General features: G+C 33.4%; 4 protein-coding genes across 12 annotated transcripts; 2 read left to right on the top strand and 2 right to left on the bottom strand.

Moving 5' to 3' along the window:
- Nucleotides 1-620: 620 nt before the first annotated feature.
- MED6 (mediator complex subunit 6) lies at nt 621-1,693 on the top strand. Its single transcript, XM_040722005.2, has 2 exons — nt 621-908; nt 964-1,693. Exons 1-2 carry the CDS (start codon nt 621-623, stop codon nt 1,597-1,599), a joined length of 924 nt encoding a protein of 307 aa, XP_040577939.2. The 3' UTR covers nt 1,600-1,693.
- Nucleotides 1,628-3,845, bottom strand: LOC121126691 (uncharacterized). Of its 3 annotated transcripts, none has more exons than XM_071891974.1 (3): nt 3,688-3,845; nt 2,806-2,866; nt 1,628-2,650 (listed from the first exon to the last, which is right to left on the bottom strand). In XM_071891974.1, exons 2-3 carry the CDS (start codon nt 2,824-2,826, stop codon nt 1,709-1,711), a joined length of 963 nt encoding a protein of 320 aa, XP_071748075.1. In that variant the 5' UTR covers nt 2,827-2,866; nt 3,688-3,845; the 3' UTR covers nt 1,628-1,708. The 3 variants fall into 3 exon arrangements, with proteins under 3 accessions (XP_071748075.1, XP_040577930.1, XP_071748064.1); XM_040721996.2 differs by lacking the exon at nt 3,688-3,845 and adding an exon at nt 3,030-3,159; XM_071891963.1 differs by lacking the exon at nt 3,688-3,845 and having other exon boundaries at nt 2,806-3,144.
- Nucleotides 3,846-5,007: 1,162 nt separating this feature from the next.
- LOC121126674 (GATA zinc finger domain-containing protein 1) lies at nt 5,008-6,174 on the top strand. Its single transcript, XM_040721976.2, has 3 exons — nt 5,008-5,461; nt 5,529-5,588; nt 5,642-6,174. Exons 1-3 carry the CDS (start codon nt 5,075-5,077, stop codon nt 6,029-6,031), a joined length of 837 nt encoding a protein of 278 aa, XP_040577910.1. The 5' UTR covers nt 5,008-5,074; the 3' UTR covers nt 6,032-6,174.
- Nucleotides 6,097-11,798, bottom strand: LOC121126620 (DNA helicase B). Of its 7 annotated transcripts, none has more exons than XM_040721947.2 (9): nt 11,435-11,798; nt 9,257-9,394; nt 8,545-9,199; nt 7,928-8,474; nt 7,405-7,853; nt 7,192-7,352; nt 7,040-7,137; nt 6,736-6,981; nt 6,097-6,680 (listed from the first exon to the last, which is right to left on the bottom strand). In XM_040721947.2, the coding sequence occupies exons 2-9, from the start codon at nt 9,315-9,317 to the stop codon at nt 6,216-6,218; spliced, it is 2,682 nt and encodes an 893-aa protein (XP_040577881.1). In that variant the 5' UTR covers nt 9,318-9,394; nt 11,435-11,798; the 3' UTR covers nt 6,097-6,215. The 7 variants fall into 7 exon arrangements, with proteins under 7 accessions (XP_040577881.1, XP_040577857.1, XP_040577871.1 ...); XM_040721923.2 differs by lacking the exon at nt 11,435-11,798 and adding an exon at nt 10,179-10,546; XM_040721937.2 differs by lacking the exon at nt 11,435-11,798 and adding an exon at nt 10,040-10,535.
- Between the last annotated feature and the right edge of the window lie 1,242 nt (nt 11,799-13,040).

Raw genomic sequence — 13,040 nt, 5'->3', positions numbered from 1 at the left:
GCTAGATATAGCCTATAGCCTATAGGCGATGTGTTTACCTTGCAGCTGTTTTCAATTTAAAGCAGCTGAGGCTACGTCTCAAGTATTAGGAACTCACGAGAACATAGGATTTGGATTTTTATTCTCATTTATATCAATCAAGGGCCTTCGTTTAGAGTTCCTAACATTTCATACTCGGTCATTGCTAAGATGACCCATTCAATGTATATAATTCATAATCTATTATATATTCTCTAAATAATAATGAAATAAGAAAAATACAGAGGACCTTCTACCACATGTTTTTTCGATTTTTTTTATTCTTTTCGGCCCTTTTGACAGTAGAGGTTAAGAGTGGATAAAAAAGCCAGTCCTGAACCTTCAGAAACAAACAACATTAGATTTACTTCTATGGCTCTGTCTTACTCTTATTCAACGCAAAACCTTATTCAACCTAAATTTTATAATGACAACGACTTTTTATTAGGTTGTTTGAGGCTTGTTTTAAGATGTAGATCACACTTATTATAATATCAATTTAATACTAATTATTTAAAAATAGAAGCTTTTATCTGGAATCTAATAAATAATAAAAGTGTTTTTAATAGGTTTTGTAATGTAAAAGGGCGGAAGTCCAAGTAATGTGCTTGCTCTACTCTGTGATTTTTGTTTATTCACTTTATTATTTAAAGGCAGGCCGTTATTGGATTATCTGGGTCTCCAGAACTACAGACGACAGGGAGATTGTGAAGATGATGTCCGAACCGAAATTAGACTCTCCTCTCTCCATTTCATGGCACGACTCTGCCTGGATTCCAATGTTGAATGCAGGGAATGTGTTGGATTATTTCTCTGAGCGATCCAATCCTTTTTACGATCGAACCTGCAACAACGAAGTCATCAAAATGCAAAGGCTGAATCCGGAGCAGGTGGGATATATAATTATTTAATGCATCTTACCTAAATAATTACGAATTGTTGTAGATGCAAAATATGTCTGGAACGGAGTATATTTTACTTCACGTTCAAGAGCCCATTTTGTACGTGATCCGAAAGCAACTGCGCCTCCAGGGTCGAGTCATGCCGCTTACAGATTACTACATTGTTGCGGGTATAGTATATCAAGCACCGGACTTGGGCTCTGTCCTCAACTCACGCATCCTTTCCTCCGTGCATCATTTATCATCGGCATTTGAAGAGGCGCGCCACTATGCCAAATATCACCCTTCCAAAGGATATTGGTGGGACTTTGAGCCTGCCAAAAGACCCGGCTTTCCTCATCATTACTTCCCCTCTCTCAATCCTATTCCCAAATCCCCTCAAAATAAGAAGAAAAAGAAGAAGAAATCATCAAAGAAGCAAGAGCATAAAGAAGAACCCAGCAGTTTATTCCAAAGAAGAAGAGTTGATACTATACTCGAAATGATAACCGGAATGTTCCCTCCAAAAACCAATCAACCCTCTCTTCCTCCCCCACCACCACAGCCCGTTGAAGAAGTAAAGACGGAAGTAGTGAAAACCGAAGTGAAAACAGAGCCCACCAATCCACAAAATGGTGTTAAAAGGGAAGCTCCCACTAAGACACCTTCGGATAACACGAAAAAACCTAAAACCTCCTAGCAATCTCTCCATACCTCTACTAAATAAATATACATATTCCTATTTTATTAATAAACTATTTTAATAATAACAAAATAATAATTTAATGAATCAAGTAACAACAGTACATTTAAACCTCGCTTACATCCTTGAATTGTGCAAATTCCTGGGTCGGGAAATTAAAACTCTCTGGTTGATAATTAGACGAATATATCGGATCTAGTATTCCGGATCTTCCTCTTCTAATTGGAGATCCTAAGGCATTTGCTTCATCATACGTTTCCCCGGGGATAACGGGTGAATCATCAAGGCACCACTTTGTTTTTAGAGCTTTCTTCTGGATTGTTGGGGGAGTAAACTTGATGTTACAGACTTCTTGAGGAACAATTGTACATTCATGCTCGGGTTTTAACTTAGGAACAAGTTTTGTCTGGCGGCTACATGTCCTTTGGGGATTCAAGTCACATATTTCTTCTGGTATATCCGTCATCGTCACTATTTTCTTATCATGGCACTCTTCTTTGCCCTCTTGAGTAATACAGCCTCGTCCGCAGATCTTGATGGGAAGTTTTTGACATCGTGTATCTCCAACAAATTTACCAGGTTGTTTTTCGACATATTTTGTTGAACAGGAAGACTCGTAAACTGTTCGACACTGCTCTTCACCTTGTCCATTACAAACTTTTTTTAAGGGTTTATAACACTTTTTAACTGTTTCCTCTTGAGCTTGTTTTTTAAAAGTAATTTGACATACTTTTTCAAAGTTTTCTTCACAGACCTTTTCTTGTGATGGATCAAATTGTGTTACATAAGTGTAATGGCACTTCTCAACATTTTTGTGTGTACACTCAAGTATAGGTCTTTTTTCTAAACTGTCAATGGAATCTTCTTTGATTACACAACGCTTACCGGTCTCTTGATCTAAAACTGCATTCGAAAAGTCTATTCCACCTGGTACATCCACATCATTAAGTTGTTTTCCCTGACGATTTGGTAGGCTATTAGGTCGTACAAAATCAGGGCCACAACACACATTGGTTATTCCAGTGAAGAATATGAATAGAGTATAGGTCTGAATTTTTGAACAATAAAATATATTAAAATCTAACATATATGACATGAACTAAATTATTTTTATTAACATTTTCAACACATTACTAAAGTTACTTTTAATTTAGTATATTTCAATCAAGAAATAAGTACAGAATGGAGTATATTGTAAACTACCTTAATTTTCATCTGATCCATGATATGATGAAGTCTAGAGTTAATCAAGAACTGAAATGTACTTCATGAAAATGATTAAATTATAAATTTTTTGAAAAGCAAAAAAACAAAAAATTAAAGGTTCGAGGAAGTAAATCTTTATTGTCACTTTTTGCTCCCACCATAGAAACAAAGTTATTACTTATAAAAAAATTATTTAATTAAACAAATTTATGCATGCTTACTCCCGGATCAGATAAGAAGACAAATCTTATTTTAGTAGTTCCTAGAGAACTATCTAAGGACCTTGAATTTTTTTTTAAATATATAACTAAGATAATGTATGTTTTGTTATTTACTGTTCTCACTTTTTTTTTAAATGTTTGTAAATATTCCGATATTTAGGTTGAAATAAAGTAATTTCATCTTTTTTGATCATATCTTAAACTTTCAATTTAATATTATTTTAAAAAGGGGGCTCGTGACTCCACTGGTAGTGAGTAAGTACACCTAATCCTGAGCTCTTACTTAAATTTTGATCCTACAACATCGAAATATATTGCTCTTTCTTCATTAATTTTCTTTTGAAATTCTTAGATCCTCTTTATTTTATTAAGATATCTTTATTTGTGGTTAATTTTAGTATTAAATGGAATTAATCGGTTAGGTATTTAGTGAACTATTAGTTTTTGAAGTCAAAGAGTAGTTAGAGTAGGGCCAAGTTGACTCACAATTCACGCTAGTTAGACTAAATATATATAAAAATAGAACAATAAACAAATTAATTAACCCTCCAAAGTAAAATTTAAAATTCTTGTTGATGTTAAACATCAATTTGGGATATCATCTTAATTATGTTAAGTTTAATAAATGTATTATTTATTTTCTATATAATATGTTTACTAGTGATGGTATCCCGCATTGGCTGGTATTATTTGGCGTCGACGAACATACAAACTTTGTTTTAATAATTTAAAAGATAGTTCCTAAGTAACCATCAGGGTTTCTATCCGTTTTTCATGATCACACTCTGACGTAGATACTCAATAGTTAGATGTTTTCTACTCAAGAATAATAATAATAACAGTTTGGATTTTATTTTTTAATATGACGTGATGTGCCAGGAAGTACTTTAGTCTTTGGAACTCTCCCTGGCTGAGCTTTAGCTACGCACTGTACGCAGTATAGAAAAAAATAGATAATTCAAAGATAAGTGACAAATTTGTAAGAGGATAAATTTTAAATGAATTTTTATAATGACACATTTAGAGACATTTTGACAAATTATTTAAAATTTGACAGCAACAAAAATCTTATCCCCTCTAAAACATTTTAACAACAAAATTTTTCATTTTTGTCAATTTTTTCTTTCCTCATAAAGTTATTTGTCTAACTTGGTATTTATTTAAAAAAAAAGCAAAAACAACGATTCAGTCAATCTTTTTTCAAATGTTTTTTTTTGAAATTTTATGCTGCCTTTTTTAATTTCTTTTTTCAATCAAGCGCGAGGCCTATTGTAGGTGGAGGGTCAACAATGACCGTAGTGGCTTTAGGCTGTACCTGATGATGAATCATAAATTATAATAATAAAACAATATAATAAGGCCACGCCGTCTCCAAAGTCAGTTTTAATATATAATAAAATTATTGGAAGTGGATGTCAAATTAATTAAATATAATGAGGGGAATAATAATAATTAATGTCAATGTTTGAAGGAGATTATCAATTTTGATTTCATATGGGGCACCAAACTAGATGTCTATGTAAAATCTAATATTTTTAGCGATTCCAGTTAGAATCATCAATTTTTTTTTCAATAACATATCAGGTTAATAATAATTATTTATTTGAGTCTTGAAGACTTTTATTGACTCCATTATAAATTAGTATAATTATAATAATTCACAATTAATCACTACAATCAACCCTCAAGTGTTAAATAGCAAATCATTCACTTAATTATTTACTCTGATTCGAATTCAGGTTTTTATATAGAGAAGGTACTTTGAAGAGTACTTTATTGTAAATATACAGTGAAAAAATTGAAAATATTGTATGAAATATCTTTAGAAAATTGTCCATTCAAGTTTTGAGCTCAAGTCAGGTACAGAAAATGCACACTCAAATACAAGTCTGACTCAAGGTTAATTGCATTTCTATTAACTTGGGTCTGACTCTAACAACTGGCGTCACCTAACTGCGTCAAAGACGAGGAATCAATGTTTGGAATGTAATCTATAGACACTGACGTCATCACTAAAAAGTAATAACAAATAACAAACAATTCAAATGGCATCTGAAGTCGAAGAATCGGAGCCCGTTACTCTGAAGCATCCTGGAGTGTTTGTAGAGTCAACGGATGATAAGGTTGCATCATTAACAGAAGCTGCCAAAGTTCACCTCTTCCCTGAGGCCTCAACTGAAATGGAAGTGTCCAAAGACTCTATTGTAACAACGCGCAATAAGAAACAAGGACCTGAGGAAACTCCAACCCCAATCTCTGGACCGCATGATGAAGAAGAAGATGAGCTCAGCTCCACTGAGTCCACCTCCTCAGAAACTAACCTCAATTTAAGGCCTAAGCGAGCCATAGCTAAGAAATCCCGACCACTTCCCACTCGGCGGAAAAAGGCCCTGCCTAAGGGGAAGGGCAGGAGGTGGATCTTCAAGAAAACAGTACTTTTTGCCGCTTCTTCACTTAGATCTAATCTAATCTTTATTTTTTCTCTGTCTCCCTTGAAAGCCTCTCAAATCTCCTGCAGCTGTGGCCAGAGCCGTTACATCCGATCGCGTCTATCACCAAGTAAGTACCCAATAGAACTGCACTGTCATGCCCTCACTTATTTCTCTTTACAGGGTTGCTACTACACTAAAGGGGATATTGTTTCAGTCACGGATATAGGTGGTGGTATCTACTATGGACAATTAAGAGGCTTTCTCACTGATCAATATTGTGAGAAAAGTGCTATTATATCATGGCTCCTTCCTTCTATTTATTCTCCAAAACCAGAGGAGGGGTTTGATCCTGCTACTTACGTTATTGGACCTGAAGAGGATTTGCCACGGAAACTCAGCTGCTTTACTTTTGTTATGCATGCTCCCGATGATTATTTTTACTATAAGAATGCACCCTATCCCACTGAGAAAATAGAAACCAACCAAGAGTATTTGATAACGAGAGCTGGACCAAAAGTGAGGTTAGTCCAAGATGGGAAGGCTTTTTATAAAGACTCGAAAATATTTTAGTTTCTATCCTTATATTTATTATTTCAACTAATAGAAGCATGCAAATAATGAATGTTGCCATAAACTGATTTGTATTATTTATTTGATTGTTACCCTCGTTTTATAAAATAGTAAAAGCTCTTAATAAAAATGATAAATGCTGATATCATTGTTGTACATGGTGAATGAATTCATTCCTATACCACTAGCCCATAGAAAGTTTCAACTTTGAACTCATCTCGGGAGTAAGACACGTCATTCGTTGCTTACTTAATGGAGAGTTGGGAGGAGTAACATCCCCACTGTCATACTGTATTTGACTGAGTACTTGATCAAATGAGTCATTTTGCCAAGCATCATTATCAGTAGTAGCATCCATTTGGCTGAGCATAATATCAAACGACTCGTTATCTTGCCACAAACTGGAATCTAACTCAGTATCCTGAAATGAGGATTCATCGACCATAGATAAATCATCTGAAAGGAGGGAAGTGTCATTCTTTTCATCAGAGATAGTCGAGGCAATTTCATCATCAACGTTATTTTTCCTTGGATTATCTGATAAAGAATTCAAAAGATCATCTAAGAGGGATTTCAACCTTGTTTGTCGAGGTTTCGGATCACGAAGAATTGCAGCTTCTAAATGTAATTTTGAACCAATAATAATAACCTTATCACAATCAATTAGCTCCTTTTTTTTTATTTGTTCAAACTAAAGACAGTACCTTTTTCTTTCCTCGAGTAATTGCAGTATAGACATGCTGCCAATTTTCATTCCTTGAATTAGATACACTATAGACGATTGTGTCTGTTTCTGAGCCTTGAAACTTATGAATAGTTAGAGCCCAAGCGTGACATGGCTTACAAAGCTTATCAAATATTTTCTTTTCTACATAAATTTTTTCACCTTGTAAGTTATCGAGCTCATAGCTTAAAGCTGACGAAGATTCGCTTTCAGTTACATTTTCACCCTGCAAAGAACAGACCCACATAAAATCAATGCATTTTCAGTAATCAAAAATTAACTACCTCCTTTTCCTCTCTGCTGAGCCCTTTGTAAGATTTTAAGGAGTCAATAATGAAAACAGAGCCATTCATTAGTCTATCCTCTTTTCGTTTCACAATTACTTTAAAAGGAAAAAATTAAAAACAATTCATCCATAGGTTAATGTAAAAAATACCATTGTTATGTATGGTTAAAAGTGGAACGTCTTTATTCTTCGTACAAATGATTTTATCATTTTGTACTAAAGTTTTTAGTTTTCGACCGTTATAGTAACTGAATATATAGTGGTCATTATATATTTTGCAACAGAGTTTGTTGAGAAGCTCACACTCTTTCCTAGATAATTAGAAAATATAATTTTACTCAAAGATAAAAATGAGGAACAAACCTAGTGAAAGTGATGATTTGTGATTTATTTTGGCAGTCTACCTTTAATTCTATTGATTTATCCACTAAAAGTTGCAAATAAGCATTTATTTTCGATGGATTTACATCTTCCGCAACAATATCTTGCTTGAGTAGTTTCTTCAAAGTTCCACATCTTTTGCTTAAACCCTTTTCATCCCAAATAGGTTCGATCAAATGAAAGCCATCATCATCATGAAAAACAGGCATGATTTTTTTACTGATCCTTTTTGCATTATTAAATATCAAAGACCCTTCAGATCGATGATTTGTCACCAACTCAATTGAATAGCTGCGAGATTTAAAAGCTTGATAAATATCGCTCATTAAATTTCCTGGATCGATGGATGGAAGTTGAAGCACATCTCCAAGAAGTATCACTTTTTTTAACTCTGCATCCTTATGAAGAATATTCAGAATATGCGAAAAAAGCTATTTTAAAAGAAGAACATTTTCAATGTTCATTTATATATTGTTCAAACTTTCACATTCTCAAAGATACTTACGCACATTCCGACCATGGAACATTCATCAACGACAATCACTTTTATAGTAGCATATTTCCAAGGACCAGATTCAGCTTTCATTCGGTTCTCCAGAAACTTTTTGTGTGAGGCGATAATTTGGTGAATTGTATATGCTTTACTCTTAATGCGATGTCTGATAACGGATGCAGCTTTACCCGTGGGTGCAACGTAGAGGACGCTCGTTTGATCAATTTCATCGTCATCACTTTTAGATTCGTCTTCATCTGTTTGAGCTATTTCATTCAGAGAAGACAACACAGTGGTCACTATTTCAGTTTTACCCGTTCCTCCTCTACCAGATATGACAGTGATTGGATTATGAGCAATCATTTTAGTTGCTTTTCTTTGTTCCTTGTCTGGAGTTAAGTCTTTAAATTGTTTTTCATTAAAATCAATTGTCCAGTAAGGCTTCAACAATAAGGACTTAAAAATTGCTATTATCTTCATTTCAGCTTGTTTAAATCGCGAGAGTTGATAAATTTGCAATGTTTCATCAATAGAGATGACATTATGCTTTTTCAAAAATCTAATGGCAAACGATATTTAAATTATAAAGTTTATGAAAAGACAAATCAAATAATTTATTCAATACTTGCTTCAAAATGTCATCTAAATCATTGTTGAATCCCTTAGAGAATAGTTCCAAATTTCTTCGAGTTAAATATGTATGACCGTCTTGATAGCACTTGGACTTAAAGCCATCGTATATCTCCAATGCATGTTGGTGAATAGGCTCTAGTTTATCATAAAAATTGGTCATTTTAAGAGACTTGAGTCTAACCTCTAATCCAGAACGACCTGTACACTTATAAAGAACATCATTGAATCCTAATGACCAATAACTTTGAGAGAAAATGTATTCTAAATCTGACAATAGCTTTTCTTGAGAGCTTACATCTGCAGGTGAATCTTCATCCTCATTGTCATTTTTGCTCAATAAACTCAAAAACTTATTTCTAAATAGTAAAGCCCCATAAACAAACAAGTTTGGCTTGTCCTGAGCCAACAATAAAATTTTTCCTGCAGGAGATTTAAGATACTGTTCTTTCATTTCTATTGCTCTTTTATCAGGCCAATCATCTAATAAATCCCAAAAACGACTTAATCTTATATCCGATCCATATTTTCTTCTAAGATGATCCTCAAAGCTTTTTGCATTAGAACTAACATCATCTACACAGGAAAGGAACTTGGAAATGGACGTTAAACCCAAGGAGTTATTTAGCTCATATCTGATGGGTTCGAAAAAGCCTAAATAATTCCTTATGAAACTCGATGGATCAATAATGCAATTTAAAGAAAAAATACCTCGCCTAATGGACCAAGCGATATCTCCGCGACTTTTGAATACGGATATAAGACATTTCATCCAGGAGTAGGTCCATACAAAAGCCTTGCTAACAATACTGATTGTTGAGACACGGTCTGTTTTGATGTTGAATGAAACTATAAAATAATTGTTATAACTCGATATTCATAGGTTTTCAAATTTTAATTAATAGACCACGAGGGAAGTTAAAGGTTTTCATTTTTTTTTTATGATAACAAATTCACCCCAATAATTAAATAATTATGAGACTAGAAAAAAATGACATTTACCCAAGGCCGGAAGGATAATGCATGGTAGAAATTTTCTGATTTTTGAAATTATAAATCCTTCTTTATTTTTAAGAACAAATTTTTTTTGTTTTGTCTTTTTAAATAGATTTTTGTTTGAATCAAAAATTTTGAGTTATTGGTTAGAAATTGAGAACTTTTTTTAATTTTGCATGTATCTGACTGAGTGTTTTTACTCATGTTTATTTACAAACTTTCATATTTTCTTTATATAATTACAACTATAAAATTAGATTTGTAATTGTTAGAAAAACATGTGGGTTTGATATTTTTTTGAATAGTCAATACGTTTGGAACACGCGAAGATCTTAAGTAAGAAATTTGCATTTTATTATGTTTAATGATCTATTGGTTATACATTTGCAATTGCATCTATGTGGTTTAAGAGCCCAAAAATTGTCAAAGTTCATAAAAATAAGATATAGCCTATGATTTTTTAGCCACAGGCTCCAATTATAATTTATAAACCAATACCTCACTGTTCAAGAAGCTCTTCTAATAGGTACCCAAGAATAAGTATGCACAACATCAAAGACGCCATCTTAGATGGAGTACTTTTGTATTCAAAGTACATAAGGGATGAATAATAAATTATTTGTTCTTCCATATATACCTCTCCTATATTGAGGCCTAATTGAAGGAACAGAGTTAGGTCCATAGGAATTAAAGTCTTCTTCTTCATCATCCAACTCTCCAGAGTCTTCCAGATCCATAAACTCATCGGCAGTAAGAGTTCGACTTTCCACAAATTGCACCCAAACTTGAACCCGATTAAAATTGGATGATTTCATGATTAAAGAGTAAATTAATTAGTCTATGAGAACCATTGTCTATCAAATTCAAACATAAAACACTTCAGATAATTAATATAATATTAATAATGAATAACCATAATCTAATGTGTGTTCTGTTAATGTTTTTATAAATTGTAAATACTAAATTAAAAATTTAAGTATGCTGATGATATGTTATGAAAGCTTTATTATTTATCTGCCACCTAGTGGAAATAATGCTAACTAGTGTAAATAAAATATTAACAAATATTGCTCTATCTTTGAATTTAGTACATAGCTAGTTACTAAATATTATTTATTAATTATTATTAGGTATGTTAAATGATTCCAAAATATTAATTTTGAAGGCAATATTTGATGCATCCTTTTCTTTTGATTTCAGTGATGCTAATATTTCATAAATATATTAGACAGCGACATATTAATTTAAACTTTTCAATAGAAATTACTAGTTCATTTTCTCCGCTTCTTTAATTATATATCCATTTTTTGACATAGATGGTTCATGTCAGATTCAGGAAATTTCGTGAAATGTTAGTTGAAACATTTAAGTATGTGAGAAAATTTTTAAAAAAATAATCGAAAATTATACGTAATATTATTTCAATCTTCCCTCTTTTAAATATTTCCCTCTAATTAATATACCTAATTATTATGTATGAAGGATTTAATAAATAATTGTTTTATAATACAGTTAAACTGGTCAACGGAATTTCAACTACATTTGGTCGATTTATTGAAATAACATCTTGGGTTGAGTGCCAAATTAAACTCCATTTTTTAATTTTGAATAAATAGTAATGGTGGTTTCCATTTTTTTACAATAAAACACGGTGTTCCAAAATAAGAGTTGGATCTAAAAAAAAAGTAGCAATATTTCACATACATTTTTGAAGTTTGTATGCCCATAGGTATCCAAAAATGCAAATTTCAAAATCAGAGATCTATATCCGCCCGAGATATGGGCTTGGACTTTTTTGGGCAGCGTTAGTGTAATTAAAAAACCAAGACAGTTTAAAAAACAAATTTTTTCAAGAAAATGACTATGACTTCAATGATGATGAATGATTCTTACCATGTGCTTAGTCTAACAATTGTTACACAGTCTTGAGATCTCAAAACTATGATAAGTCAATAAAGCTTCCAGATATAATATTTGTTTCTAGGTTAGGTCTTGAATTTTGATTTAAGTTGACTTGTTATAAGAATCTTTTCCAAGGTTCAAGGAGTTGGCTGATTCCATGAGATCAATTCCACCATCCACCAGAACCAAAGAGGACAAACCATACATAATTGAAACACCCAAAGGTAGGTTACACCAATCCTCTCTTCTCTTGGAGAAGCGTAAGAAAAAAAGAGGAAGGCCTATCAAAAAAGCACCCTCTCCACCAGACTGCAATGTCTGTGGGACATGCGATCGCGAGAAAAGAAGAGGAGTCAGGCATCAGTGCTCGTTGCTAAAAAAGGGCTAAATGCTGCTGACAAGATATCCAAAGATTCACTGCCATGGTCATTATGGTATCTGAATATTTGAAGAAATGTGAACCGTGTGAGGAGGGTTTCATCTTTCTTCAGACAAACCAAGGTGCCAAAATGAAAGTCAAAATTGGAAAGACAAAAAATTTCCAACCAATGGCTTAACTTAAATTTATTCATTAACTTGGCCACTGAACTTAATCTCAGTGTCCGAAAGACCATCTAGTCAGGGTCCTTGCTTCGAAGTGCCTCCAAGACCATAGGTGTTACAGGATCTGTTGTATCTAATTTAAAAAAATGGTTATACAGAAAGGCCATGAGCTTGATTCTTTCCTTGAGGCCAAAATGTTAATATGTGATGCCAAGGACGTGGATGAAGATTACTCTAGCTCCAAGAAGAATGCCTCTAAGTACAGAAAAATGGCGAGTCTTCTGCAATGATCTACCAAATTTTACCAAACACCATTGAGAAGAGAGAATGCAAGAAGTCCTTGCTGAAACTTGGCATGGATGGTGGCCAGAGTTTTTTGGAAGTATTCAAGAGTAAGATCCGACTTGCGCCAGCCCTATACCTCAAAAGGCCAAACTTTGGGGTGAAGAAAATGTTAATGCATGCAATTGTGGATGACTGTCCTGAAAATTTATTTAATATCAGAACCATCTTGGATCAGTTGAACATAAGTGCCACCCATGTTTTGCCATGTGATTTCAAACTATTAAATATTCTGCTTGGATTGCAGAACCTTACAGCTACAAAACCTTGATGTGAAGCCAAGAAACCTGTAACAGATTATAAACCCCCTTGAGAAATCTTGGCAACATCAAAGCAAACTATAATGATTAAATATTTTGGCAAAGAAGACTTAAAGGTTGCCAGGGACTTCAAAAATTGTAAACATGAAAGCTAATCCTGTAGTCATTTTGGATTTAGCTCCCCAACAGAACTACATCTATTTCAAGGTAATGTCAAGAGGATTTTTGATAGCCTCAATAATACACTTACTGGCAACAAGGCTTTTAAATGGGCCTTCGAAAATGAATAGTTTGGCAAGGCTATCACAGAGGCCAATTAAATTACCCCAATTGTGTACTTTTGCTCTCCAAGCTGGATACTCTTGATCAAATTGAACACAAAGATTTATTTGAACATATTGATACCCTTCGATCGTTTGACAAATTATGACAGGCGTGTTTTGGCAAGACTC

Source organism: Lepeophtheirus salmonis, chromosome 1 (assembly GCF_016086655.4).
Source record: "Lepeophtheirus salmonis chromosome 1, UVic_Lsal_1.4, whole genome shotgun sequence".
Classification (NCBI taxonomy): Eukaryota; Metazoa; Arthropoda; class Copepoda; order Siphonostomatoida; family Caligidae; genus Lepeophtheirus; species Lepeophtheirus salmonis.
Note: the sequence above shows the minus strand (reverse complement) of the source record. Positions and strands in the feature narration are given on the sequence as shown.

Coding starts and splice junctions, on each gene's coding strand:
- LOC121126674 (XM_040721976.2), top strand. CDS start 5,075: ATGGCATCTGAAGTCGAAGAATCGGAGCCCGTTACTCTGAAGCATCCT. Junction 5,462..5,528: donor GGTGGATCTTCAAGAAAACA/GTACTTTTTGCC, acceptor CTCCCTTGAAAG/CCTCTCAAATCTCCTGCAGC. Junction 5,589..5,641: donor CCGATCGCGTCTATCACCAA/GTAAGTACCCAA, acceptor TTCTCTTTACAG/GGTTGCTACTACACTAAAGG.
- LOC121126620 (XM_040721923.2), bottom strand. CDS start 10,356: ATGAAATCATCCAATTTTAATCGGGTTCAAGTTTGGGTGCAATTTGTG. Junction 9,200..9,256: donor CGCTTGGTCCATTAGGCGAG/GTATTTTTTCTT, acceptor GGAATTATTTAG/GCTTTTTCGAACCCATCAGA. Junction 7,138..7,191: donor TTTAACCATACATAACAATG/GTATTTTTTACA, acceptor TTCCTTTTAAAG/TAATTGTGAAACGAAAAGAG.
- LOC121126691 (XM_071891974.1), bottom strand. CDS start 2,826: ATGGATCAGATGAAAATTAAG. Junction 2,651..2,805: donor TGGATCAGATGAAAATTAAG/GTAGTTTACAAT, acceptor TCAAAAATTCAG/ACCTATACTCTATTCATATT.
- MED6 (XM_040722005.2), top strand. CDS start 621: ATGTGCTTGCTCTACTCTGTGATTTTTGTTTATTCACTTTATTATTTA. Junction 909..963: donor AAAGGCTGAATCCGGAGCAG/GTGGGATATATA, acceptor GAATTGTTGTAG/ATGCAAAATATGTCTGGAAC.